Raw genomic sequence first — 27,983 nt, forward strand, 5'->3', positions numbered from 1 at the left:
ATGGACGTGGGGAGCGCACTGTGTGCACCAAACATTAGCAGTCCGAGGGAATCCTCTGGAAGGACTCAAACAGAGGTAAATTCAGGCCTCCTGACTCCTCCGAGTGGTAGAAAGATCAGTATTTGAGCCCTGAGTCCTCCACTTACTTCGCCCTTCTGAACCTGTTCCTTCATTTTCAACAAGTGCCATTCTGATAGCTGCTGCAGCTCACACACGCCTTCCTGTATGTCCACCACGGAACTCCCACCTGGGCGCTGCGTTCCCTGGGACCCAGCGGCGGCCCTGGTGCTGCCAACCGACCACCTTTGCTGCAGAAGTGCGGGCAGGCAGGTTCTCTCCAGGGCTCACCTTGCTTACAAACCAACAAAAGGCAGGTCCCTTCTGATGGGCTCCGTATTTCCTCTCTTGCCTCACAGTGAAACAAAAGGAGAAGCCTCTCATTATGCTGAGGGGTTAGGTTGGGACCCTTCACAGCTCAAGGATTCCCCAAAAACAAACAAACAAACAAACAAAAAAGGATTCCCCACTCCTCCTACTCCCCTCCCATTGGGCATTGCCAGCTCCACCCAGGATGGCCAGCAGATGCTCACAGAATGTGAAATGTCTTTTTCTTGGGTATTTTCCTGGGTATTAGTGATCTTTTTGGTGTTTGCCAATTGGTAGGTGAAAACATTTCGTTGTTTTAATTTACATTTCCTTAATCACATCTTTTCCTATTGAGCGTTTACCTTTTATCTCCAGTGGCTGTTAATTCAGATGTGCTGTGTACTTTTCTATCAGATGTCTTTTGAAGGTATTTCATTCCTTATCGATTTCTAGGAACTCTTTATATAAACTTGATAGTAACTTTATCATTTGTTGCAAATATCCTATCAGCTGGTCACTAACTTTGTTTATGGTATCTTTGTTACACAGGAGTTTTGAATTTTGTTGTAATCCAACCTCAGGTGTTGCTGGTTAATGGCTTCTGGATTTTATTTTGCTTGGGGAGTTGTTCCCCACAACCCTTTATTTCTTCCCAATTTCATTTTCATCAATCCCTAATGTTGGCTCCCATCCCCCCCCCCACCGGGAAAATTCCTTTGTACTTACCAGCATAGTAACCTGCTTCCTGTCCTGCGAGCTCTGCACATCTCATTTCCTCCCTAGTGTTCACTGACCCTTTAAAACTGAGTCCTGGGACTCCTGGATGGCTCAGTGGTTGAATGTCTGCTTTTGGCTCAGGTCCTGATCCTGGGATCCAGGATCGAGTCCCCTCATTGGGTTCCTTGTGGGGAGCCTGCTTCTCCTTCTGTCTGTGTCTCTGCCTCTGTGTGTGTGTGTCTTTCATGAATAAATAAATGAAATCTTTAAAAAAAAATAAAACTGAGTCCCAACATTGCCTCCTCCAGGAAGCCTTCTCTTCTGAGCCCCATCCTACTCCGGTTACTGTTCTGTCCCTCTGGGCTGTTTGCCCCATCTTAGGTAGTTTGTAGGCTGTGTTGAAGCACAGTTTTGCTTTTAGACATTTACTGGAGCCCTTAGTAGAAGCCAAATGATTTGTATGCATTACTTTACTTCTTCCTCACAACTCTATGTATACTGTTATCATCATCGCCACCCTCATTTAGCAGGAGGAGCCAAGAGCCTAACTAAGATACTTTCCCAGGGTCACACATCAAGAGGACAGACCCAAACAGTCTGACTCCAGGCCCTGGACCCTAAGCCACTGTGCTAATTATTTCCTATTGCTGCCATAATTTAAGTGGCTTAAACAATACAGATTTATTATCCTAGAGTTCTGGAGGCCAAAAGTCCAAAGGGGGTCTCCCAGGGCAATCATGTGTTGGCAGGGCTATTTTCTGGAAGCTCTAGGAGAGAGCCCGTTCACCAGCTTCTAGAAGCCGTCTGCCTTCCTTAGCTTGTGGTCCCCTTCAACCTCCAAAGTGTGCCACCCAAGTCCTTCTCATGCTGCTGTGTCTCTGTTTTTCACTCTTTTGGTTCCCTCTTCCCCATTTAAGAACCCTAGTGGTCACATGGGGCCCACCTAGATAATCCAGCGTAGTTTCCCTATTTCAAGGTTGGCTGGTTAGCAACCTAAATTCCATCTGCAATCTTTTTTTTTTTTTTTAAGGTTTTATTTATTTATTTATTTATTTGACAGAGCACAAGCTGGGGGAGTGGCAGGCAGAGGGAAAAGGAGAACCAGGCTCGGGCAGCCCGGTGGCGCAGCGGTTTAGCGCCGCCTGCAGCCCGGGGCGTGATCTGGAGACCCTGGATCGAGTCCCACGTCGGGCTCTCTGCATGGAGCCTGCTTCTCCCTCTGCCTGTGTCTCTGCCTCTCTCTCTTTGCATCTCTATGAATAAAAATAAAAAAAAAAAAAGGAGAACCAGGCTCCCCAAGGAGCAGGGAGCCAGATGCAGGGCTCAATCCCAGGACCCTGGGATCATGACCTGAGCTGAAGGCAGATGCTTAACTGACTGAGCCACCCAGGCACCCTTCCATCTTAATGGAAATCTTAATCCCCACCTCACCATGTAGCAGAACATATAGATTCTGGGGATTGGGACCTGGGCACCTTTTCTGTGGGGAGGGTAGTATTCTATCTATAGCATTCACACTTCCATGCTGCTTCTCTGGACAGTAATCATCTGCCTCTACCTGCAGGGCTTCATCCCTGTCTGGTCCCTCAGACTCACTCACAAGGTTAAAATGAAATAAAATAAAAAATTCAGCTCTGCAGTCATACTAGCTACATTTCAAGTGCTTAGTAGCCACACATGACCAACATGATTCCAGATGTTGCCTAGCATATAAAATAATCTGATTAAGTGGCTCAGGTGGGGACAAGCTAGTGTCCATGACCTTGCTTACAGGAAGGATGGAGGCAAACCTCAACCCCCTGGGAACTTTCAGACCCTCTCTGGAAAGTAGAGCAAGGACTCACTGCTGGCTGGAAGCTCACTGGAAGGGGTGGCCATCACCCAGCTTCTTAGGGTTGGGGCCTCAGGATTATCATCTCTTCTTATTTCTTTTCAAGAGAAATTGTAACTGGGGGATTTTTAAAGTTAAGACCTCCTTATGTTCAAATGATGGCAAGCTGTATTAAGTGTTTAAGACACAGGAGGGTGGCCACTCTGCCACTTCAGGTGGAGCTTGGTATCGATCCGGATCTTCTGGTTGGGCACATTCATCATCCCAGAGGTCTTGGGCAGAACTTTCATCTCCCCTAGCCATCCCAGAAATGTTCACCACATTTATGCAGTGGTGACCTTTAGGAAGGTCAGTCTAAATCTCAAAGTCTAGCAATCCCGTCTTAAGGGGAAAGTTGTTGCCTTACAGGTAGTTTAGGAGCTCAGTTAACATGATACTCAAAATATAAACACAGGATTTGCCTTTTATTATATGTTATTCCTGCCCTGCCCCCATTCTCCCAGGGACTGCTTCATAAATAGCAAAAGTGCTGTGTACTGATGTTCCGGTTGTGCACTGCATAAAGATGTTACATCCAAAGGGGCACATCCATATCACAGTCATAGACTAAGTTACATAGCATACTTGTGTGGGCACAGAGAGTTCAGACTTCCATGCAAGTTCTAAAGCAGCAGAGGAAAGACCCTCCATAAGCCCACATTATCACACATGACCATGTGCATGGGAAAGTATGGACCTACACGTTCCCTGATGTACCCATTGCCTTTCAGCCTCTGCTCTGAGAGATCCGATTCCCACCCTTCTCTTGACTCAGAACCTAGAATGTCATTTCATCTGGGAGTTGGGGGGAGGGTGGGACATGGAGTGTGCACGGGGCATGTGCACCTAGCATCTGGAAATGTGTGTGAGTGGGAGAGAGTGGACCCACTAGTTCTCTGGCCAAGCTGTTTAGGTTGTTCAATAATACACTGTCTGTATCAGCTATTGCTGTGTAACAAATGATCCCAAACTCAATGGCAATCGTTCATGAAAGCAATATTCGTTATTCAAGCCATGTGTCTGCTGGCTACCTGAGGGGTCACTGATCTGCCCCAGGCTCTGCTGGTGGCTCCATTTCAAGCTGTGGGTCTGGCTGAACTTGCTTCTCCTGCTGGCTGGTCTCTGGTCTGTGCCATGTGTTCATTCTGGGACTCGGGCTACAGCCATCCAGGGACAGTTCTTCCTATGGTGATGGGAAGTACAAGAGGGCCAGCCCCATCATGCAGGCACATTTCATGCCTCGGTTTATCTCATGTCCACTAAATTCCATTGGCCAGAGCCTGGCATGTGCCCAAAGCCCAAGTCAATGGATGGGTGGGGTCAAAGTCTGTCAGTAGAAGGAGGAATAATGAATTGAGAACAATAATTTGATCTGCCCAGTACTAACTCAAATGACACAGGACAACACAAGCTGCACACTTAGAACTCTTTGTTGGGAAGACATTTTCAAACATTGTAAAATATAGTACTAGGACCAAAAACAGCTGAGTTGCTACCAGAAGCCTCCTCCTGCAGCCCAGGAATCAAACCATGGAAATGCCAAATGTCTGTGGCTTTTCCCTTCTTGTACCTTCGTCTGTGCCCTCTTTGAAATCAGGGGTGGTTATGACCGGGTGTAACCAGGCACCTCTGAGCACCCAGCGTTCGTCTGTCTTCATTCCACCCTGAACCAGCAGCTGATGTCGGCATTTTAGCAACTGGCTCTAAACCCAATTCCAGGGCACCTAGGTGGCTCAGTTGGGTGTCTGCCTTTGGCTCAGATCATGATCCCGAAAGGGACACACCCATGGTTACACAGAGTAAGTATTAGAGGATACGGACTGGAGCTGAGGACTTCCAGGACGCTGCCTTCTCCCACAGGATGCTTGGGGGGACGACCAGCTGGCGTGTGGGGAGAAACTTCGCATTCGGGAGAGCTCTGAGCAGCTGTGAGTGCTGCCCTGACCATCTGACCCAATGGCATGTTTTGTCACAGGCTGGACTTGTAAGCCTCTGGCTCCTCGCTGCAGACCAGGAGCTAGAAACAGCTCATCACCTGGGCAGCCTCGGGCAAGTCACTTGTCCCTCTGAATGTCAGGTGGGAAGCACCTAGAAGCAACATGTATTTATCAAGCTGCCAATCACTGAGGACTTCTGTTCCAGCACTTGGCGTACATTAGCTTTCTAATGACTGGCTGTGTCAGGAGCTCAATACACACTGGCTGGCTGACTGGAGTAGCTCTTAAACCACACGAGGTGGTCTCCATGTGAAGATGAGGAAGCTGAGGCTCCCCAAGGTTACTTCACTAATAAATGACAGATCTAGGATTCAAAGTCAGACCTGTCTGACACTTGAGCCAAAGTTCTTAACTTCTGAACTGTCTGATGTGGTTAACCGTCGCTTAGTGAGTATGTAGTACGTGCTCGGGAAATGCCTAAAAACAAAATTACAATTAGAGACATCTGTGCACTTTTCTGCACACACTATACATCAATAAAATGTTGAAAACAAAACAAAAGAAATTGACTGTGTTTGCGAAGCTCAGAATGAATTTTGTGGATGCGCTGAGCGCCCGTAGTTCTGCTAAACTGAAGATTTGTTGGCCACGCTGCACACTGTGATCTTGGCACAACAACACCTTTAGAACCGTTGGGGTTTTATTTCATCTCTTCTTTTTTTTAAAAAAAATATTTTATTTATTCATGAGAAGCAGAGAGAGAGAGAGAGAGGCAGAGACACAGGCAGAGGGAGAAGCAGGGTCCATGCAGAGAGCCTGAGGTGGGACTCGATCCTGGGACTCCAGGGTCACGCCTGGGCCAAAGGCAGACACTTAACAGCTGAGCCACCCAGGCATCCCTCATCTCTTCTTTCTTGTGCCCCTGTCTGACCCCCTTAGGATGTTCACCCAGAGAAATGATCGTTCCTCTCTCATTGCTTAGCTGTTGAAATGGTGACACAGTTGACTTCTGTTTGGGTTTAGTCACTGAGGTTTTCAAATTGTCACAAAAACACACAGATGCCGGCAATTTTCAAGCGAATCACAAAACAGCTAAAGAAACCAAACTGTGTGCCAGCATGGGGGACCAAACAGATTCACAGGAGGTGCGCCGACTAGCAGCTTTCTCAAAAAGCATAAATAGAGTGGAACAGCCAATTTTATAATTAACTGGGAATCGGTCTCCAGTTAAGCTTCTGCTCGGTGAAAATGGCCAAGCCGTTACCCAGGGAGAGCTGGTGCCCTGCCTCTTCCTTTGGGCCCTGGCGGACCTAAGATTTCTCTACTTTACCACATTTGAGTATGTTTCAGGATGTGAGTATGTATCACTTGGAGTTGAGCTCAGTGTGTGGGCAGGACACTTGGGAAAAAGGCACAAGCCATGCATGCGCCACATGAACATGGGGACCCTTGTTCAAACATTATCAAGAATCCCATGATGATGGTGAAACCAAGCAGGAGGCCCTTCTAAGCAGGGGACCTGTGACTGCTCAGGTCACATATCCATGACACTGGACCAGGTTATTGGATCACATCTCCAGAAGCTGGGGGAACACTGACAGGTGGGATCTCAAGTTGTGGGCAAAACGCAGCCCCAGGGACTCCAGGGCACAGAACCCCCCAAGACAGAGGCCAGGCAGGCAGCAGGAACAAAACCAGCACCCTGTCCAGGCTGCAACAGCAATCACGACAAACAAATCCAATAGAACAATCCTTTTTTGGAAGGCAATTTGGCAAGAGGAGTCACAGTCCCGCAAACCCTTTGATTCTGCAAATCTGCTTCTGGCCCTCTGTTCTCCTGGTACCTCCACACAAGGGAACAGGATAATGAACATGAGGATGCTTGTCGTGATACTGACAGATGGAAAAAACCCAAGCCTCTGTCGGGGGGGATGGATTAAAAAACCATGTTACCTCCTCAACAAGGTTCTTTCCAGTAAAATGCACCATGTAGGTGACCCTCTTGTGACTCAACTGCACAATGACATCATCTAGGACCAAGCTTTAAAATTTTCTATTTATGTTGAGTATGAGATCCACTTTGTTCTGAGCCTGGATCCCCACTGTATGGCCACCACCTCCTTGGGGCTACTCGCTCTGCATCCAGGGCCAGAGCCAGCTGGTTGTCTCTATCTCAGAACTCCCAGCAAGTATTCTGTGTTACCTTCCATGAACCAATTCCTGTGGCTGGAGGAATGTAGCTTCCAGCTGCATTCTTTTCTTTTCTAGTGTATTGTTGTTTATGTCTTTGTTTTTTTTTTTTTTTTATTTATGATAGTCACACAGAGAGAGAGAGAGAGGCAGAGACACAGGCAGAGGGAGAAGCAGGCTCCATGCACCAGGAGCCCGACGTGGGATTCGATCCCGGGTCTCCAGGATCACGCCCTGGGCCAAAGGCAGGCGCCAAACCGCTGCGCCACCCAGGGATCCCTATGTCTTTGTTTTTTAAATAATAGCTTGGTGGAAAGTTCGTCCACGGACAGCATTTAGATGGAGGTGGAGCGGATCCAATAGCGAGATGAGCCGAAGCAAGAGAACAGCAGCAGGGGTGAAGGCCAGCTCCCACTAGGTGAGGCCCCTGGCTGGGTCCTGCTGGGTGCTCTGCCTTCTACAGGGAGAGATGCTATAGGAGCCTGACGGAAACCAGAACAGGAAAGGGCTTTGCCTCACATCTGGACTGGTGCAGTATTCTCTTCACTGACTTCCCTGCCCTGCCCTTGCTCCTGGCCATCTGCTGTCCCCCTTTCCCGTGCAACAGTCAAAATTATCTTTTTATAATGTAAATCAGATGCCCTGCTTAGATTAATTCATTTAGCAAATACTGATGAGTGCCTATTACATGCCAGGTACTGTTTGGGGCACTGAGGCTATACAACAGCCAACACAAAGGGAAGTCTGTCCCCTTGTGGAGCTGACTTTCCAGTGGAACTCCAAGTGCTCTGCTCAAATGTAAGTGTCTCCCCATCTCTCTCTGCGTGACAGACAACCCTGTGTCCCTGTTACCTATTACTGCATGGGCATCCCAAACTCAGCAGTGTAAAGCAGCAGTCACTGTGATGATAATGATGACGACAGTGATGATAATGACGACGACGATGATGATGAGGCTATCTCACTGCTCTGGGGGTTGACAGGGCTCAGCCATGCAGTTCTCGCTCAGGACCCAGAATGTCAGCTCCACAAGGCTGGGGACATTGTCCATCTTCTTCACCGTTACTTCCTCAGTGCCTGGACCCGAGCCACGCACATTCTCATACTCCATCCATAGTTGCTCAGTGAATGAGGGAATGGAGAGAGCATGCCGTGGAAATCTCCTTGGTTGGGCATATAATTCAACTACACTAGCCCATGGTTTCCAGAACATGTGGTTGTATGGGAGACATGGATCCCTCAAGGTCTGCTGCAGCATCTCAAGTATGGAATACACATCACTGGGCACCGAAACAGTGATTTGGGGAGATTCCCCCTCTGCAGGAAAGCGGCCGGCCATCATGACCTGGCCAGCAATCCAATTTCACACAGAACAGGGGTTGAAGCCAGAGTGGATAATGGAGAAACCCATGTGGATAACTAAATAGAAACAGGAGCTTTTTAAGACTCACAGGGCAGCGGGAGCCTCTGGGAGCCATGGGACCAAAAATGTTAACATAGTCATTGTTTTCATTAACTTCTACTTACAGAAGTGGTGGTAGATGCTCCATTTAATGGTTGGGATATTGAGGGTTTAAAAGAATAGGCGTTAGTTAAAATGTGACCCCGGATTAAGGGAAAATATTAAGTAAACAATTGTACATGACTAATTATATACAGATACAAATTATAAAGGCGGGATGCTTGGGTGGCTCAGCAATTGAGCGTCTGCCTTTGGCTTGGGTCCTGACCCAGTGGTCCTAGGATCAAGTCCCACATCGGGCTTCCTGCGTGGAGCCTGCTTTTCCCTCTGCCTCTGTTTCTGTCTCTGTCTCTCTCTCTGTCTTTCATGAATAAATAAATAAAATCATAAAAAAATTATAAAGGCAATAGGTAAATGTCTTGATTTCAGGAAACACTGGTTTGTTGAAAAGATCCCACGCAAATGTCCTGTGGCTAGCAGGAGGGAAAAACTCCTGGCATTGCAATGAAATCAGTGCCTCCACCAGCCAGCCCGTGTTAGGGGAGGACCCACAAAGCTGTGGCTACCCTGGAAGCATTTGCTTGGTGCCCAAGTATAGGGAAAATGTTGTAAGACTGGCGTGTCTGGCTTATGTGTGCAATCCATACTGTCATAAAAGCAGTTTTAGGTTTTTTAAACCACCAGCACCTGGTGGACTAGCTTGGTCACACTGGGTACAACCATATACAGCCCCTTCCCCCGCCCCGTCTGCTCACATGTGTGTGCGACTTCCTCTTTGAGCTCTCATCTGTTCCCTGTCATAAGGAAGGAACTAACCAGGCCAGTGTTTCCCAGATGCTCCAGTAACCTGGGGATGTTGTTCCAAGTGCAGATTCCCAGGCCCAGAGCCTGAACTCCTGGTGGAATCTGTGGAAGTGGGACTCAGGACTGATTTGGGTGAAAGGTTTTGCTGTAGGACGGTGGTGAAGCATAGCGGAGGGGTGTATTCCATTATAAATAAGGTCTTGACTAGGAAGAGACTTTCCAAGTGCACACCACCTGCTTGCTGGCACTCTACACAGCAGCGTCCACGTGGTTCTGTGGTCACGGCCAGATCTGGGAGGGGGAGTGAGCTCATTGCTACATTTCAGAATCAGAGCATACAGGAGGCCTTCCCCAGCCTGCTCTGTTTCCCAGGAGTGGCATCCAGGAAGTGGTTACATCCAGATAGTGGTTAATCCCATCAGCATCCCCGGTATTCTCAGGCATCCTATTAGATCTCCCCATTGATGAGTTTAGTTGGTGTTAGGGGGTCTCTGGTGATCAGATATGTGGATGCCCCTTGCGTCCATGTGAGTATGCATTCTTATATGTGGCTTTAGTGCATGTGGCTGAGCATGTAGCTGTGTGTATTCATCTGGGTGTTCTCCTCTGTTGGTAAGAGGAGAAGCCAAATCCCAGTGGCTGCAGGACACAGGCCTGTAAGGCCTCCTCGGTGGCCAGAGCTTGGACAATGAGCACCAGGGGCTCCCATACACCCTGACATCGACCCAGGAGGTTGCTGTGTGCTGCCGGCTGGACATCCGTGTCTGCTCAACCGGAAGACAACACAAAGCACCTGTCAGAGATGTCAGAGACATCTTTGGCTTCTTCAGCTCAATGGTGAATAAGTGGCATTCATGCCACCACCTCCTGCAGTGATACTGTTGGAGGGCTGTGTTGGCGCACACACGTGCGTCTGTGTGCACCTGCACGCTAGGGCATGCATGCTACCTGCGTGCTTGCAGGCCACTGTGCTCCCATTTTACATGGAGGTCTTTAGCAACTATGGGACCTTGGGCAAGATCTCTGAGCTTCAGCTGCTCCATCCGTGAAGGGGTTGGGAATGGCTCCTATGTCCCAGGGCTTCCTGAGTCTAACTGGGAGCTGCTGGTAATTTGCAGAGGGCGTGTCTTCAGAGAATGGGGCCTGAGGTATGCAATGAAACGAAAAGCTGCAGCTCAGGTCCCGGGCTTCTTCTTCTTTTTTTTTTTTTTTAGGAATGAAATACTTTTATTTATTTATTTATTTTTTTAATAATAAATTTATTTTTTATTGGTGTTCAATTTGCCAACATACAGAGTAACACCCAGTGCTCATCCCGTCAAGTGCCCCCCTCAGTGCCCGTCACCCATTCTCCCCCACGCCCCTCCCTCCTCCCATTCCACCACCCCTAGTTCGTTTCCCAGAGTTAGGAGTCTTCCATGTTCTGTCTCCCTTTCTGATATTTCCTACCCATTTCTTCTCCCTTCCCTTATATTCCCTTTCACTATTATTTATATTCCCCAAATGAATGAGAACATATAATGTTTGTCCTTCTCCGATTGACTCATTTCACTCAGCATAATACCCTCCAGTTCCATCCATGTTGAGGCAAATGGTGGGTATTTGTCGTTTCTAATGGCTGAGGAATATTCCATTGTATACATAAACCACATCTTCTTTATCCATTCATCTTTCGATGGACACCGAGGCTCCTTCCACAGTTTGGCTATTGTGGACATTGCTGCTAGAAACATCGGGGTGCAGGTGTCCTGGCGTTTCATTGCATCTGTATCTTTGGGGTAAATCCCCAGCAGTGCAATTGCTGGGTCGTAGGGCAGGTCTATTTTTAACTCTGTGAGGAACCTCCACACAGTTTTCCAGAGTGGCTGCACCAGTTCACATTCCCACCAACAGTGTAAGAGGGTTCCCTTTTCTCCGCATCTTCTCCAACATTTGTGGTTTCCTGCCTTGTTAATGTTCCCCATTCTCACTGGTGTGAGGTGGTATCTCATTGTGGTTTTGATTTGTATTTCCCTGATGGCAAGTGATGCAGAGCATTTTCTCGTGTGCGTGTTGGCCATGTCTATGTCTTCCTCTGTGAGATTTCTGTTCATGTCTTTTGCCCATTTTGTGATTGGATTGTTTGTTTCTTTGCTGTTGAGTTTAATAAGTTCTTTATAGATCTTGGAAACTAGCCCTTTATCTGATACGTCATTTGCAAATATCTTCTCCCATTCTGTAGGTTGTCTTTCAGTTTTGTTGACTGTATCCTTTGCTGTGCAAAAGCTTCTTATCTCGATGAAGTCCCAATAGTTCATTTTTGCTTTTGTTTCTTTTGCCTTCGTGGATGTATCTTGCAAGAAGTTACCGTGGCCGAGTTCAAAAAGGGTGTTGCCTGTGTTCTCCTCTAGGATTTTGATGGATTCTTGTCTCATGTTTAGATCTTTCATCCATTTTGAGTTTATCTTTGTGTGTGGTGCAAGAGAGTGGTCTAGGTTCATTCTTCTGCATGTGGATGTCCAATTTTCCCAGCACCATTTATTGAAGAGACTGTCTTTCTTCCAGTGAATAGTCTTTCCCCCTTTATCGAATATTAGTTGACCATAAAGTTGAGGGTCCACTTCTGGGTTCTCTATTCTGTTCCATTGATCTATGTGTCTGTTTTTGTGCCAGTACCACACTGTCTTGATGACCACAGCTTTGTAGTACAAACTGAAATCTGGCATTGTGATGCCCCCAGTTATGGTTTTCTTTTTTAAAATTCCCCTGGCTATTCGGGGTCTTTTCTGATTCCACACAAATCTTAAAATAATTTGTTCTAACTCTCTGAAGAAAGTCCATGGTGACATTTCTATACACTAACAATGAGACTGAATAAAGAGAAATTAAGGAGTCAATCCCATTTACAATTGCACCCAAAAGCATAAGATTCCTAGGAATAAACCTAACCAAAGAGGTAAAGGATCTATACCCTAAAAACTATAGAACACTTCTGAAAGAAATTGAGGAAGACACAAAGAGATGGAAAAATATTCCATGCTCATGAATTGGAAGAATTAATATCGTGGAAATGTCAATGTTACCCGGGGCAATTTACACGTTTAATGCAATCCCTATCAAAATACCAGGTCCCGGGCTTCTAAGTCTCCTCCCGGTAAGTGGCCTTCATTCCTCAGGCGTGGGCATTCTCCAGCTGCCCCACGGGGCGGCGCTGTGAAGTAAGAGAAGGGCGCGCCTCTAAGCATCCCACTCTTCCTTCCTGCGGTTTGCTCAGGCAAAGGCCTGAATCCTCCGCCTAAGAGCTTGATTCCTGGGGTCACGATCTCAGGCCCTAATCGTAGGCGATTGCTACTGAGTCTCGTGGGCCTGTGCAAGGGCACAAGCCTGGGAATTTGCTTCTTGGGGCTCTGAGCTTGGAGTCAATGGGGAGGCAGCCAGTCCTGACTCACTGCCTCTCTGCTCAGTTTCCTTTTTTTTTTTTTTAATTAAAGATTGTATTTATTTATTCATGAGAGAGGCAGAGACATAGGCAGAGGGAGAAGCAGGCTCCCTGCAGGAGCCCGATGTGGGACTTGATCCCAGATCCCGGGGTCACGCCCTGGGCCAAAGGCAGAAGCTCAACCGCTGAGCCACCCAGGGGACCCCTTCTGCCCAATTTCCAACCGCTGAGCCTGAGGGACCTCTGGACAGAGGCCGGGAGGGAGGGAGCCTTCCCCTCGGAAGGAAGGTGCTCGGAGGCCCCTGTGCCTGGGGCAAGGGTTCCCTGCGGTGAACACGCTGTCCAGAGGGCTGGTGGCCAGGCCCATCCTCCAGCCCTTCTGCCTCGCCCTAGCCTGCCTCGCCTTCCTCACCCCTGCCAAGCTGCCAGGCACCCAGCACACAGGGGTTGAACCTTTCATTCACTGAGCTCCTACCACAGCCACCTGCTGAGTAACTGCCTGTGCCAGGGACTGGGGAGCAGGGAGCTACAGGCCTTTATGCTCCTTCTTCACCTTATGTTTGTTCATTTGCATTCTTTTTTATTTTTACCCTTAGAAAGTTTTTATGCTTCATCCAGCAAACTGATAACTATTCACCTATGTGTTTTGTTTCTAGTTATTTTTTGAATTAATTGTGGTGTCTGGTATGAAAGAGAGAGCCCAGCTTCTGCCTTTCGCGCCTCCCCCACAAAAGGTTCAACTGTCCCAGCACAGTTCCTTCCAAATGAGGATGCCATCATTTATATTTAGGTTTTTAAGATGGAAATACAGTGCATGGTAAGGTGCGCAGATATTTACCATGTGCAGCTTAATGTATAACTATCACCAGATCAAGATCTAGAACATGTCCTGTACTCCTAAAGCCTTCCCCACACCTTTCCTGGCTAATCCCCACCCTCTAGGGCGGCCACTGTTCTGACCCCTCTCATTGCGTATAGGTTTTCCCATGTCCTGCTGTTACTTAAAGGAAGAGGTTCTTCACTGACCATATTTTGATGTGATTGGATAACCACTAGGTAGCTGGCTCTGGGCCTTGTTCCAGAGATTTCCATGCACTGGCTTGTTTCGTTACCTCACCCTAGGAGATGGTGTTGTCATTGCACCCACATCTCACTGGCAGGAAAGGAGCAGTGAAGTTCAGAGAGAGGTGATAGAGCTGACTGATCTTGAGGCAGAACCGGAGCCGCCAGCAGCCCTTACCAGCCCTTCCCGATGGACCTTACTCTCCACTGCTTAGGAAGCATGCCCCCTTCCCAATGGGAAAGCACTTTCATTCACCCAAGTATAATGTTTCTTTCTCATTTTGAGAAGCAAGAAGTTGCAAAAATAGTACAAAGCTCCCATGTACTCTTTACCTAGATTCTCCCAGGGAAAATATCTTATGTAAGCACAGGACATCAAAATAAAATTTTAAATATTGACTTTCTATTTCTAAAGCATCAGAGATAATTAATGCTCAACATTATCTTACCTTCTAGCCTTGATCATTTGATTTCACCCATTAAACCATGAATGATGATGGTAAATAATCTAAAGATATTCCATATGGACCTTTTACAATGGACCAGGCATTATACCCAGTACTTTACATTCATGATTTCATTTCATTCTGCTATGTTGGCAATAACCCCCTGAATAACTAAACTAAAAAATAGTAATAGTTATAATTATTGAGGACTCACTGTGTGTGAAGCACTGTTTTATATGCTCTATTTAATTGGATCTCCCCCACAATCCCATGAAGTAGATCCTGTCATTAGCCCTCTTCACAAGTGAGACACAAAGAAAGGTAAAATGATTTACCCAAACTCACAGGGAACGTCAGACTTTGGATCCAGGAGGTGTGACACCACAGCTCACGCGGCAAGTGTTAGGCTGTACCACAGCTGATTTTTTTTAAATTTTTATTTTATTATTTTATTTTATTTATGATAGGCACACAGTGAGAGAGAGAGAGAAGCAGAGACATAGGCAGAGGGAGAAGCAGGCTCCGTGCACCGGGAGCCCGATGTGGGATTCGATCCTGGGTCTCCAGGATCGTGCCCTGGGCCAAAGGCAGGCGCCAAACCGCAGGGATCCCCTGTACCACAGCTGATTGACGTAACATCATTACCTACAACCAGAGCACACTTCCTTTCCCTTCGTGGGGCACTCGAATGCGGCCTTCTGGAAAAACCTGCTCAAGTCCTCCTGGCGATACTAAGCAAATTCATCAGTCCCTCCCTCTTGCTGGTTTTCACCTCTGGAAGAGGGAATGGCTGGTGCTGCCTGCGGGACCCCACTGTGGCCTCCAGAGGCGCAGTCGAGCATACTTTATTTTTCCATTAATATTCTGTTATTATTCAGAGTAATAGGAAGAAGAGCATTGGAGCCATGGGTGGCACCGCCAAGGGTGGAGACAGATGGGGCAAAGGAGAGCAACAAAGGACCGGAATAGAAGCGATGATAAGAGGTCCGTGCAGTGTTCCCACTCCTTCAGCCCCTTCTGTTGGAATGCAAGTAATAAAGATAGCTTCTGTTTATTGGGGCCTTCCTATGTGGGTGGCTCCCTAAGCACTTTACATCCCTTAGCCCGTTGCACAAAACGCTTTGAGAGAGGCACTATTTTATGGTGAGAGATGGGAATTTAGAAGCTCAGAATGTAACCCTCTCAGTCAGAGATAGAGCTTGAACTTGAACCTGGGATGGAATCCTGAGCCCCACTTCCCACCCACTCTGTTCTTCCTTCTCATAACCTCCTTCAAGGGATGGGAGAGCCTCAACACACATACCAGACATGCAGCTTGAGCGATCGCCTTTTTTTTTTTTTTAATTTTGTTTATTTTGAGAGAGAGAGAGAGGGAGTGAACAGGGGCAGAGGCAGAGGGAGAGAGAAAACCTCAAGGAGATTCCACACTGAGCATGGAGCCCTATGTAGGACTCGATCTCAAGACCCTGAGATCATGACCTGAGCCAAAACCAAGAGTCTGATGCTTAACCGACTGAACCAACCAGGTGTCCCTTGAGCAATTGTCCTTACCTCCCTCCCTAGAAGTTTAGGATTCCCAAAGGCAGATTTGGCCTGACCTGGACAGGAGACTTGTCCCTGCAGGATGTGCAGAAGTCCCTGCTCTGGCCCTCATGGAGCTGATTGTGCTCTGTGTGGTCTGTGGCTCAGACTGAAGAGGAACAAGGCAGGGAAGTGGAAGGCAACAAGTGAGCAGGACTCCAAAAACCCATGGTTTTCTCATCCAAGGAGCTGCATGGAGAATCTTCCACTAAAGCATGCTTAGCTGCTGTATCTCTTTGTTATATGTATATATCCATCCATCCATATATGTCTATTCTGTTACATATATGTGTTATATATATACATATATGTATATTTCTTCAACTGAAAACAATTTGTTCATTTTTTTTTTTACAATTTGTTCATTGTAGGAAATTTGGGAAATAGAGAAAATACAAAAAGGAAAAATTCAATTCATATATAAGTGCTATTAACTCTCTGTGCATCATCGTCCTGTGTTACATGTGTATCTTTTTTTTTCACTAAATATTATAGAATTATGGACATTTCCCATTGTATCATTCAGCTATTGCCACAATACTGCCTCATAACAAACAACTGCCAAACTCATGACGTAAAACAACAATCACTTACTCTTGTTCGCATGTTTAGGGATTGGCTGATGTAGTGGCCTTGACTCAAGCTGTTGGCTGGGTCTGGATCTGCTTCATGTATCTCATCCTCCTGGACCAGCAGGCCATTTGGAGCCTGTTCTTCTGCCAGTTAATGGCAGAAGCACAAGAGAGCAAACCCTACCATACAATGCATTTGAACCTCTGCATGCATCACGGAGTTTATTGATCCACTGGTCTAAGCTATTGTGGGACGCCTGGGTGGCTCAGTGGTTGAGCTTCTGCCTTTGGCTCAGGGCGTCATCCGGGGGTCCTGGGATTGAATTCCGCATCTGGCTTCTCGCAGGAATCCTGCTTCTCCCTCTGCCTAATGTCTTCTCTGCCTCTCTCTCTCTGTGTCTCTCATGAATAAATAAATAAAATCTTTTAAAAAAAGCTATCACTTGGCTGACTAGCAAAGGAGTGGGGAAGTATGCAAATTCATATGGGAAAGGGTGTAGATACAAGGAGGGGTAATGAACCTGGTTGGAATAATATTATCATTTATGACAATTATTAATAACAGTCTTTGAAAACATGATTTTTATTCATGGTATTATTTTCCTCCTTAGGGATATGTTCTAATTTATTTAACCATTTCCTTATCAGTGGACATTTACTATTTCCCTGTTTCTCCTATTATAAAATACAATCCCTATTATTGTACATACAATTTTGAATGTGCCTTAGATTATTTGGAATATACCTATTCGGTTCTTGGTGTGTGTTACCCTTCAATAGATTATGAGAGTGTTCATTTCACTGCATCAGGGTCAACACTACACACTGTGAATTTTGTTTGTTTATTTTTAAAAAATATTTTATTTATTTATTCATGAGAGACACAGAGAGAAAGAGAGGCAGAGATACAGGCAGAGGGAGAAGCAGGCTCCATGCAGGGAGCCCGACATGGGACTCGATCCTGGGACTCCAGGATCACACCTTGGGCCGAATGCAGATGCTCAACCGCTGAACCACCCAGGCTGCCCTGTTTGTTTCTTTAAAGAAAAGAAGATAGTGGATAAGACAGACCAGGGGTAGGGGTTTTGCAGAGAGGGGAGTAGACAGGTGGAGGGAGAAGGAAGGTAGAGTGGATTTGGAAGGAGGAGCATGCCCTAGAAGACCGTAAGACAGGATGAGTAAGAAGACCTGGGGAATATGTCTTGGGAATGTGGCCCATGCCTGCAGAGCTGGACTATCTACCCCAGGCCACTGGTACATACCTTACCGCGTGCTCTGTGGGGCAGCAGCACATTTTCATTTCAACACCTTTTCATCCAGCTGAGATTTTCTGGTCTGGGATGCAGCTAACATTTTCATTACTGCTGAGACCAAGGGTTCTGCCTGAGAGATGTGAAGTTTGAGCTCAGCTGTTCTCCAGCGAGCCCAGTCTTCACACAGGGAAGGAATCTGACTCAGTTGCCCAGAAGATCTCGCAGGTTGGAACCCCACTGTCATTCAAGGGTGTGAAATGCTCCTTCTGCTCTTGACTTTCCACAGAAACGTGGCTTTTCAGGGTGCCCCTTGATGTCCTGCTAGAAGCTGATCGCAAAGCCCTCCCAAGCACCTGGTCCTTCAAGCTGTATGTTGTCCCCAGCTTTGGCTCATTGCTCATGAGAGGCTGTGTCTGGGGCCACCATTGGGAGATGTCTAGCCTGGGGAGTAAGTGTGGCCTTTAGAATTGGGACTCCTGGTTTCAACATCTGGCTCTGACACTTGCTAGCTCAGAAACTGGGGATGAATCTTTGAACCTCTATGACTCTCCCTGTCAAGATCTCTGTAATGAAGTTATAATAACAGTATCCTCCTTTTATGAAAGAATAAATGAGAAAAATGCGTATGAAGCTCTCAGAGCAATGGCTGGCTCCCGGAAATGGCCAAGAAAGCTGTTCTCCTTCTCCTAGCTCTCTCCTCGGCCCGGTTTTCATGGGAGATAAACACACCGGTTTGAATCCCACTTTTCATGGTTTAAACGCTGGCTTCCTTCTCTCATAGCTGCTGTCCTATTTTGGAAAAGAGAGAGCTGGACACAGAAGGCATTCTCAGGGTGCCCGGATCCCAGGCCAGGGTCAAGGTAATGGTGTGGTTTCCCCCACATCTTCGAGGCTGCATCTCCCGAGTTAAGCCAGGGGAGAACCCAGTTCCCAGATTGTCCGTGTTCTGTCTTGGGTCCTGTTTGGGTCAGGGAGTTCCAGGAGGGTTGAAGGCAGGGAGGCGACACAGTATGGCGCAGGGGTGGAGCTGCGGGCCTGGAGTCAGCCTGCCAACATTTATTGGGTGAAACCCTGTGCCATGAGACTTATACAATGAGACCATTTCGTCTTCGGATCAGCCCTCAGAGATGGTTGGTTGCTTTCCAGATGAGGAAACAGGCCCAGAGAAGTGGTAGAGCAACTCTCCCTAGAGCCTTGGGCCAGCTTCTCACTGGCGCCCCTCCACCCTGCAGGGGACGGAACAAAACCTGGGGAGAGATTTCTACACTGGCCTTTTTAGCTGGGACAAGGTTCACCCCAAGATGTATCCCCAAGATGTGCTCAAAAGGTTCACCCGGGAGCTGCCGGAGGCTCTGCTCACTGCTGCATTCCTCCCGGCCTTCCCTGTGATGCCCAGGCAAGCTGCAGGGCTCAGGCAGTCCCATTTCCATGTGTGGCCGAGGGCAGGGACCCCGAGAAGTCCTCTCCAGCTTTTGCATCATACAGTCTCGTTTTAAAACAGAACCAGGACACCTGGGGGCTCAGCAGTTGGGCGTCTGCCTTTGGCCCAGGGCGTGATCCTGGGGTCCCAGGATCACAGTCCCGTGTTGGGCTCCCTGCAGGGAGCCTGCTTCTCCCTCTGCCTATGTTTCTGCTTCTCTCTTTGTGTCTCTCATGAATAAATAAACTCTTTTAAAAAAATAAAAAATCAAACAGAACTCAGACCAGATCTTGTCACCACACAGCTCCACCTGGTCCACGACCCACTGCCTGGGATAAAGCTTGGTGTCTCCCATTCTCTGCCCCCAGGGCCCTCCTGTCTCTGACTGGGCTCCTCCCGGCCTGGGCCCTGCCTCCTCACATGGGCCAGGCTCCCAGCCTCCCCACTCCTCCTTCCTCCCTCAGGCCCTGTGCCCTGCCCTCTTGTTCTGGAAACCTGCCCCCTTGCACGGCTTGTGGGCTGCCGCTGGGCACTGGGATGGCAGCTGGGGGTCAGCGCCTCCCCGAGGCCCACCCAGGCGCTGCCTATCACAGTACCCTGTTGTTTCCTTCCTAGTGTGAATCAGCGTCTGAAGATCCTTAGTCATTTCTTGGCTCACTTACTATCTTCTCCTCTGAAACATAAGCTCTGCAAATCTGGGTCCCGTTGGTTTCCCCTGGACTGGAGCATGGCACCCAACAGGCACTGGATGATACTTGCTGAGTGAGGAGCAGATGAATGAATGAATGAATGAATGAGTGAATGAAGAATGAAGTCGAGCCATGCAGGATCTGAGGGATGAAGACCTGGTGCTCAGCCTCCGTCCCCGACCCCATGTGTCCACCCCCCGTGCAGCTGGTCCCCAGGCTCCACCAGCTATCAGCTGGTGGATCTGGTCTGGCCTGGTGAACTCTTTCTCTGAACTCTGTAACTCCCACCTCCTCTGCTCCCTGGAGATCCTGACCCCAGCTGGGCGACACTTCTTCCGTTGAAGCTCTCAAAATGCAAAGGGCTCCATTAAACCTTGTCTCTAGGGCACTTGACTATCTCCCCTCCTAAAGGTGACTGTGGGCTCAGTGCATTTCTCACCCTGGACTATAGCTCTTGGACCACACATCTGAGTGTGTGTGTGCTCACATGTGGGTGCATGCATGTGAATGTGTGTGTGCATGCGCATGATATTTATTTATTTACACAGTATAGGGAACGAGCCTCGAGACTAGCATTGGTCAGAGCTCTCTGAGCTGACACCAGCCCAGGAAACAGTTCCAGGTCTCCTGATGAAGGGTTTCCTGGCCATTCCTGGACTTGGCAGCCTCTGCTATCTCCCTTCCCCAAGAGGGGGTCTCCACACTGACAGGGGAGAGTCCCTGAACCTCCCACAGAGACCAGAGACCAAAGGCCAAGTCCTCCCTCCTCCCTCAAACAGCCCCGACCTGAAGCAGTACCTGCAGGCCCTCCACCTGCTCAGCGGATCCTCCCAGAACCCAGCAGACATGCCCTGAGGGTAAAGGTTACTGGGGCACCTGGCTGGCTCAGTCAGCAGAGCGAGCACCTCACTCTTGACCTCAGAGTCGTGAGTTTGAGCCATTGAGTGTAGAGCTTACTTAAAAAAGAAATAAAAAGAAGAAAAGGAGACACAGTAACCAGAGCTGCCTCTTTCCACCATCTCAGCCCACAGCCACCATCAGGTCTCTAAATCTGCTCACTCAATCATTGATTTATCCATCCCTTCAACAACCATGGCCAGGGCTGCGTGCGGTGACGGCCACGGGACGGCTGAGTCTTTCCTGAGACCTCTTCCCTACAGCAAGCAGATGAGCCCTGAAAGAAATCCGTGCTTTCCGGAGCGGGGACTGCCGGACGCTAGTCCCGTGTGGTGCTGACAGGTGTTACGGGGAAAGGACTCTGTGTCCAAACAAGAGGGGTGAACCCTGACTCAGTGGAGCAAGGCTGGGGCTCGGTCTTCCCTGCAGACTTCCCAGGGCTGCGGGCCCACAGCCTGCAGCACTCCCCCAGCCTGGCCGAGCGGACCTCATGTGTGTGCGGGAAAAGCATTGCCCCGCTGTGTTCTGCTGCAGTGGGAGGATGCCAATCTGGGAAACACTCTTTTAGGGCACTCCCACTGTGTGTTATGGGCGTAGGAGCTCAGGACTGGGGGTGGGGCTCTGGCACTTGGCTGGCTTTGGGTCAAAGCCAAGGCGGACCTCTAGGGTGGAGCTGTGAGGAAGCCCAGGCCTGCTGGAGCCCTCGTCTGCTGCGGGCACGGACTTGGAGGCCCCGTGGAAGTCTGCAAAACCAGACAGCCGGGCTCAAGGGACCTCGCTCTCGGTGCCTCGGCTCTGGTAGAAAAGACAGCCTCTTTGAATTTCTGTTTTCTTTTCAGTAAAATGAGGATAATAATAGCATTGTGTGCAATGTTTTGGCAATTACAAGAGCTAACGCACGAGAACTCATAGAGTAGAAGGTGTGGTACCTTGTAGATGCTCCATGTATGCTCTTCCTCCATCCTTCCTTTCATCCGTCCATCCATCCATCCACCATCTGTGTCTCCACCTTTCCATCCCTCCCTCCCTCCCTCCTTCCCTTCATCCTTACTGGTTATGTGACCTTGGGTGCATTCTCCTTCTCTGTAAAATGGGCACAATGATAGAACCCACTTTACAGAGTGGTTGTGAGGACTGAATGAGATGACAAATGCATGTAAGATGCTAACACAGAGGCCAGAAACACAAAGAATACTTAATAGATGACAGTATTATAATCTCCCCCCCTTTCTCCCCATTGTCTCTGCTCCCCTATTTTTTTCCTTTGCATTTTTGGCAGATCCAGTCTCCAGAAAAAGCAGCTCTCCTGGGGCTATCTGGGAAAAGACCCATTTCCCAGAGCTGTGACTTTTCTGCCGGAAACTTGAAATCTGGTTCAGATGTTTCCTTTGCCTCTGAGGGAGGAGGGAAGGGGAAGGGTATGGGCACATGTGCACCGCAGGAGACTGAGACGCAGGGAGGTCCTGATGGGCTGATGGCAAAGCTAAAATGGACACCCATATTGCAGCCTCAGGCTCCCTCCAAGTGCCCCCTCGAGTTGTGCAGCATGGTGTTCTGGGAAAGGTAAGGATTGCTGGGACCTGCTAAGATCCAAGGGAGGTTCTGTGGCCTTCCCCAGGCACTCCTGAAATTCTTCAGGAAGGAGGCGGCCTGAGAGCCAAGCAAGAAGATGACTCTAAAGAACATTTCCATGGTGATGCCCCCAAATTTCCTGCCCCCAAACTCCCCAAGGGCAAAGAGAAGCATTTGGCAGAGGGGGTGGCTGAGGTGGTGCAGATGACTGTGTGCACTACCAGGACCTGCTATGGGCAGCGAGTGCTGTGGCTCCACCATGGGTGGAAGGGATGAAGTGTCGATCCTGGTGACAGGGACAGGCTCCTATCCTCCTCTAGGTCAGCTGCCCTGATGCTCCTGCCAGCGTGAGGGACATATCCCTAGTTGTATTTCTCCAATCCCTACTTGTGTCTCTTCTGGGATCTCCATTGGATCCTACGTGTGGGCCTGTGTTTCTTCCCTCCCCTGCCTTAGTGTCAGAGAGCTGTCTCCACTTTCTGTCTCCACTGCTATGCCTCTCAGAGAGTCCACAGCTGTCTGGTCTACCCCAGATTCTGGGTGTTCCCTCAGCTTCTACAAGGAATTCCTTCACATGGAAGCTTTAATGATGCTGAGAAAGCCATCATTAAAGGCCCCAGGAGGCCCCAGGAGCACAGGGCCTGCCTAAAACAGGCCACAGCCAGATAACCAAGGCACTCCCTGGCGCACCATGAGCCTCACCCTGATTAACAGTCCAAGGCAAGGGTGAGGAACAAGAGTAAGAAGAGAAATCCTTCTGTGCTGTAGGCATACAAGGCCTGCTGAAGGCTGAGGGCCGAGTAGGAGCCCTGGGAAGACCCAGCCAGGCCTGGAGACCCCCGTGAACGCAAGGCAGTGTGGCCCACCCCTGCTGGCGGGCCACAGCACTGGGAAGTGCTCAGCCTCTAACATCCACCCATCAATCCAACATGCACCCATGTACCTACCCGCCCACCCCTCCACTCATCCATCCACTGACTCACCTTTCCCCCTCACTCCCTTCCTTCATCCATCAAGTCAGTAAGATCGGCATTTTTTTTTTTTAATTCTAGAAACCAGCAAGTGAAGCTCCAACTGTTCTGTTTCTCCCCCACCAAGCCCAGGCGTTCTTCTGTGTTCTACGCACACCAAATGCCAGCTGGTTCTCCACACTCCTCCGGCACCTCACACCTCTGAGTTTTTGCTTATGCGGTTTGCTCTGCCTGCAATTCCCTTCCGTTTTCAGGAAGGGCTTGGGCCTGGTAGCTCTGCTCAGCCTTCCAGCCCAGCTCAAGAGCGAGAGCGTGGATGGCCCGGCTCCTCCCCCACGCGGTACCGCCTACACTGCCACAGTTCTTGCTTCCCTGTGTCTTTCATCTCTGAGCTGATGTGATTACTAAGACACATTAGATTATAATAATTTTTATTGTAGGGAGTTCTAAAAATTCCAAGAATACCTAAACATTTTCTTGTTGCTAACATTAGTAAATGGGAGAATTGCCTCTTCCCTTTCCCCCCCGTGTATTGTCTTGCTCAGGTGTCTTGCAGGCAGTAAATCTAGGATCCCAGCATGGAATCCATTTCTTTCAGAGCTGCATAAATGCTCTTTGTTATCAGGTCCACGGGGCCTAGATTCATCGGTCTCTGTCTGCTGGGTTCTGATCCAACAGACGGGCATGTGCTGATCTGATGGTCTTTGGGAATTTGCCAGTGCAGGGTTGGCTGGGGTTTCTCAGAGCCTTAGCCCACTCACTCCAGGTGTGTTCTTGGGGACACCTCTGCCTGAGTGTGCCATCGAGCAGCTGTCCCACAGCACCAGCTGCCCCACAGCACACAGCACGTACCTGACCCTCCTCCTCCAGGTGCTCGCGACCTGGCTGCCGGGCCCGGCGCTGCCGATTCGGCCACCAGGGGGCGCGCCGGCCCCGTCCGAGCGGGCGAGGAGGAAACGGGGCGGGGGGGGGGGGGGGGGCGCGGTGCGTTGTGAGCTGTGCGGTGATTGAGGCGAAGAGATGAGTGGTAGGAAAGAGAGGCCTTCGAGGAGAACACGGAGTGCTGCTGGGAGGAGTTCGGAGCAGGGCCCGCACAGAGAAATTGACCAGCGTCACACACGTCGCGCATGATGTGCATTTATATAAACTGTATGCACGTCTGTAGGTGCATTGCATGCGCTCCTCGTGTGTGTGTGAGTGTGAAGGTATGTGCACGTATGTTTCCATGCCTGTCTGTGTAAGCACACTTTGGGGGGCCTTATGTATGTGAACATGAGATGCTGTGTGCACAAAGGGCTGGCGTGCATGCGTATGTGTGCATCTTGTGCTTCTGGCATGGGTATTTGTGTAAGTGCACGTGCATGTGTGTTTATGCTCACACATTTGAATTCCAGGCATGCACGCGTGTCCTATGTGGATGGATCTTTTTCTTTCTTAGTAGACTCCCAAAGTGGCAAAGATCCAGGTGGCCTGGCCTATCACAGATCCCCTGGAGGTGCCCCTGACTCCCAGCACTGAACTGGCCCGTGTCCCCAGGCGGTTCACAGAGTGGTTCAGTCCTGGCTCTCACAGGGTCAAGAAGGCAGTGAGGACATAAACAGCCTCCCCTCCGTGGTAAGGGGCGCTTCCTTGAGACAGGAGCCTTTCACCTGCAGGGAGCAGGCAAAGGCGGGGTCGGCCTCTCAGAACCGAAGGCCACTGAGGGGAGTTACTCATGCCATTGGCTCCTTCCTTTCTGGAGTGGTCAGAACTGGGTTCTGCAGCCTTCTTAGAGAGCTTCTTGGCTACAAATAATAATGATATTTAATCACTGTCTACCATAGACCAGGTCCCATGTGCAATGCTAGAATCACCATGAAAAGAATAGACAGGGGCGCTGGACTTACCAGCTGTCACCCTGTGGAAAAGACGGACCTGAGTCTAAAGCCACAAAATAAATATCAAGTTACAAACTGTTTTGGTTTCACAAGAAATACAGGGAACAATGTAAATGGAGAACAACACACCTGGTATAGTTTGGGGAATGAGGTAGTGCTTCCAGGCAGAGGAAACAGCATGTGCAAAGGCCCTGAGGAAGCCTGGCCAAAGAGCTGAAAGAGGATTAGTGGGGCTGATATGCAGCAGTTGCTCCAGGATATATGAAACAGCTGAGCTCTCAGGAGCCTCCTTGATGGAGTTGGCACAAAGGACTCTTGGATTGCCAGTCCTCGGCAAGTGTCTAGTCTACTTCCTCTTTGTATGGATGGGAAAACTAAGGCCCAGAGAGGGAAAGGGACTTGCCCAGGGCCACACAGCAAACTGGGGACAGAGTCTGGAGTTGAACTCAGGATATCCATGATTATAATATGATAATTACATAACAACTATATGATAATTTAAATTACCATATGTAATCATACCATATTCATAATCCACCTTGACTTAGAATTTGCCTCTCACAGCAGGTTCCTACCTGCATCTGTCACCCCTCATCCTACCCCTCCTCACAGCCTCCATCCAGATGCTCTGGTGACAGGGGACCCATGGCTGGCCCCCTGAGTGCCATCCAGCTGCTGCTCCCTTACCTTCGGGCCTTGGGCTCCTTCAGGGACTTCAGCTCTGCCAGGAGGGTTCTTATGTCTCCTCTCCCAGCTGGCACCCCAAATCTGTGAGGACTGCCCCTTCCAGGTTTTGGGGCCATAAACAGTCGCTGTCACTGCCTCTAGGAGAGAAGGTCAGAGGTTTCACTCTCTCCGTCTTGTGGCAGCAGGCCTGTGAAGGCAGCGGACATCCTCCTCTGGGAAGTTGGAAGAAATATCTCTAAGCCCCGGATGGGGAACGAGTCCAAGCCCAGGTCCCTGGGAGCTCTTGACCTTGAGGGTTCACTGGACCCCTCTGGGGGAAGCCAGAGTCCACTCGGGGTTAGCCTTCCCCTCCAGCCTCTTGGGGATTAAGGGTCAGCCTGTGCCGAGCCTCAGGATCCTGTCCAGGAGTGTGGAGTTTTGCCTGGAGCTGGCCTGAGGCAGGGGGAGGGCAGGAATTTCTGTTTAGTGTGACAGTTGCCCTATGACCAGTGAGACTGATGCCTCTGGGGCACCCTAACTGAAGAGGCTCCTCCTGGATCAATGGCCAGGGGTTCCTTAAGGAATTCTGCAAGCACATGCCCCGCTCTGAGGCTTCTTCCCCTGGCTTCATGGGAGCCAAGGATGGGCAGCTGTTCTCAGTTGCATTCTCTAGTGCAGTGATTCTCCAACTGTACCACGGGGTCGGAATCACCTAGAGGGCTGTGAAGACACAGCGGCTGGGCCCTGAGAATCTGCATTTCTAACGAGTTCCCAGGTGATGCTGCTGGTGCTTGTGCAGGGACTGCACTTTGAGAACCACTGGCCCAAGGGCAGAGGCTAAGATAAGATTTCTGCAGCCGAGGTGCTTTGAGGGGTTGCTCCTCAGGCACAGCCTTCCGAGGGAGGAGGGGAAGAAGGCCAGGAGAGAAGTCCAGCCTTGGCCACATGGGGGCTCTGGCGTGCAGACTGCGTCCGCGTGGTTCCCTACAGAGGCCTGGAAGTCGGTGGCTCCTACCTGGGCACCAGGCAGACATCGGCTGCGGGATGCCCTGGGGGAGGCAGCGCGAGCCCCTCTGCCAGGCATCCGACATCTGCAGAGGTCAAGTGTCTAGAGAGGGGTCGCTGTGAGCCACAGCAGCCAAGGCTCACACAGGTAGGGGTGGAGGCGGTACACTGGCTCGGTGAGGCTCCAAGACCGCTAGCAGCGTCTTCCCACCCACCACCCTCAGCCTCCTCCGTCCCCACTTCCACAGGTGAACATCACCTGGCCTCAGGTGCCTACCCCTTAGATCTGTATCACGCCAACCCCTGTGGCGAGTGGGTCATTCAACAGAGCCTCACCTAAGTCCTGGACTCCAAGGAGCAGCCCCACATGCCACCGCCCTGCCCCTGTGGCCTGTGCCAGTGTACACAGCATGACAGCACAGCTGCCTAAGGGGAAGTCTAGGTCTTCCTCCAAGGGGACCTTCTCTGAAATGCCTCTCAGATCCCACAGAGGACTCTCAGGGCTGGGACTGTCCTCTCTCAGGACCACACCCACAGAGCCCCCTCTCTCTGGTGTGTTCCCCAGCTCTCCGGATGGTGGCTCCTGCCCCATGCCAGCTGTATGGCGACAACACTTGGGTACTTGGATCTCTACAGAGTCTGGTCCATAATTCCCAGCCTGAGTAGAATAAAAAATACAGCAGCTCTATCAAGAGGCAGTTTTTTTTTTTCCCTCCAGGAAAAATTACTTTGAAAGAGGCCCTAGAATAGATCATGGGACAATACTGGAGACAAAGCCAGAAGAACTCTGTGGCCTGGGTCAACCCCCTTGCCTTCTCTGAGCTCCCTGGAAAGATGAGGGTTTGGGTCCCAGGGAGGAGGAGCTGGGGCTGTGGCTGTGAACAGCCCAGGGAGAACCGGAAAGACAGAGTCCTCTCTCCGCAGCTCTCACGATTTACATGCTGCTTTGTGCAATCTTGTCATTTTGAAATATCATATTTAAATTCCGCTTGAAGATGAAAGGCACACGTGAAATGTCGCTTATACTTCATTCAAGGTTTTTTCTCTCCAGTCCAGCACTAATGGGCTCTGGCCACACCTCTGCACCTGCAGCTTCCCCGAGGGCCAGGAGGAGATCTCTGGAGAGGGATGGAGTCCTGACCAGCTGCTGAAGGTGGTGGGTGTGCTGCAGGGTTGCCTCTGGGATCCTCCCCTCTCTCATCTTCAAG

The 27,983-nt window shown here is 49.6% G+C and overlaps 1 protein-coding gene across 1 annotated transcript; it reads left to right on the plus strand.

Moving 5' to 3' along the window:
- ARHGAP40 (Rho GTPase activating protein 40) lies at nt 1-27,236 on the plus strand. Its single transcript, XM_072801872.1, is given in 24 exon segments — nt 1-75; nt 198-326; nt 4,814-4,881; nt 7,386-7,498; nt 9,966-10,183; nt 15,151-15,303; nt 15,836-15,905; nt 15,908-15,961; nt 15,964-15,999; nt 17,965-18,046; nt 18,460-18,538; nt 18,911-19,070; nt 20,560-20,604; nt 20,607-20,644; nt 22,303-22,396; nt 22,399-22,463; nt 22,466-22,545; nt 23,482-23,567; nt 23,994-24,172; nt 24,669-24,791; nt 24,794-24,841; nt 25,349-25,350; nt 25,974-26,027; nt 27,025-27,236. Coding segments are annotated over 24 exon segments (2,142 nt in total). The 3' UTR covers nt 27,116-27,236.
- Nucleotides 27,237-27,983: the final 747 nt, after the last annotated feature.

This window comes from Canis lupus, chromosome 26 (assembly GCF_048164855.1).
Source record: "Canis lupus baileyi chromosome 26, mCanLup2.hap1, whole genome shotgun sequence".
In the NCBI taxonomy this organism is placed as follows: domain Eukaryota; kingdom Metazoa; phylum Chordata; class Mammalia; order Carnivora; family Canidae; genus Canis; species Canis lupus.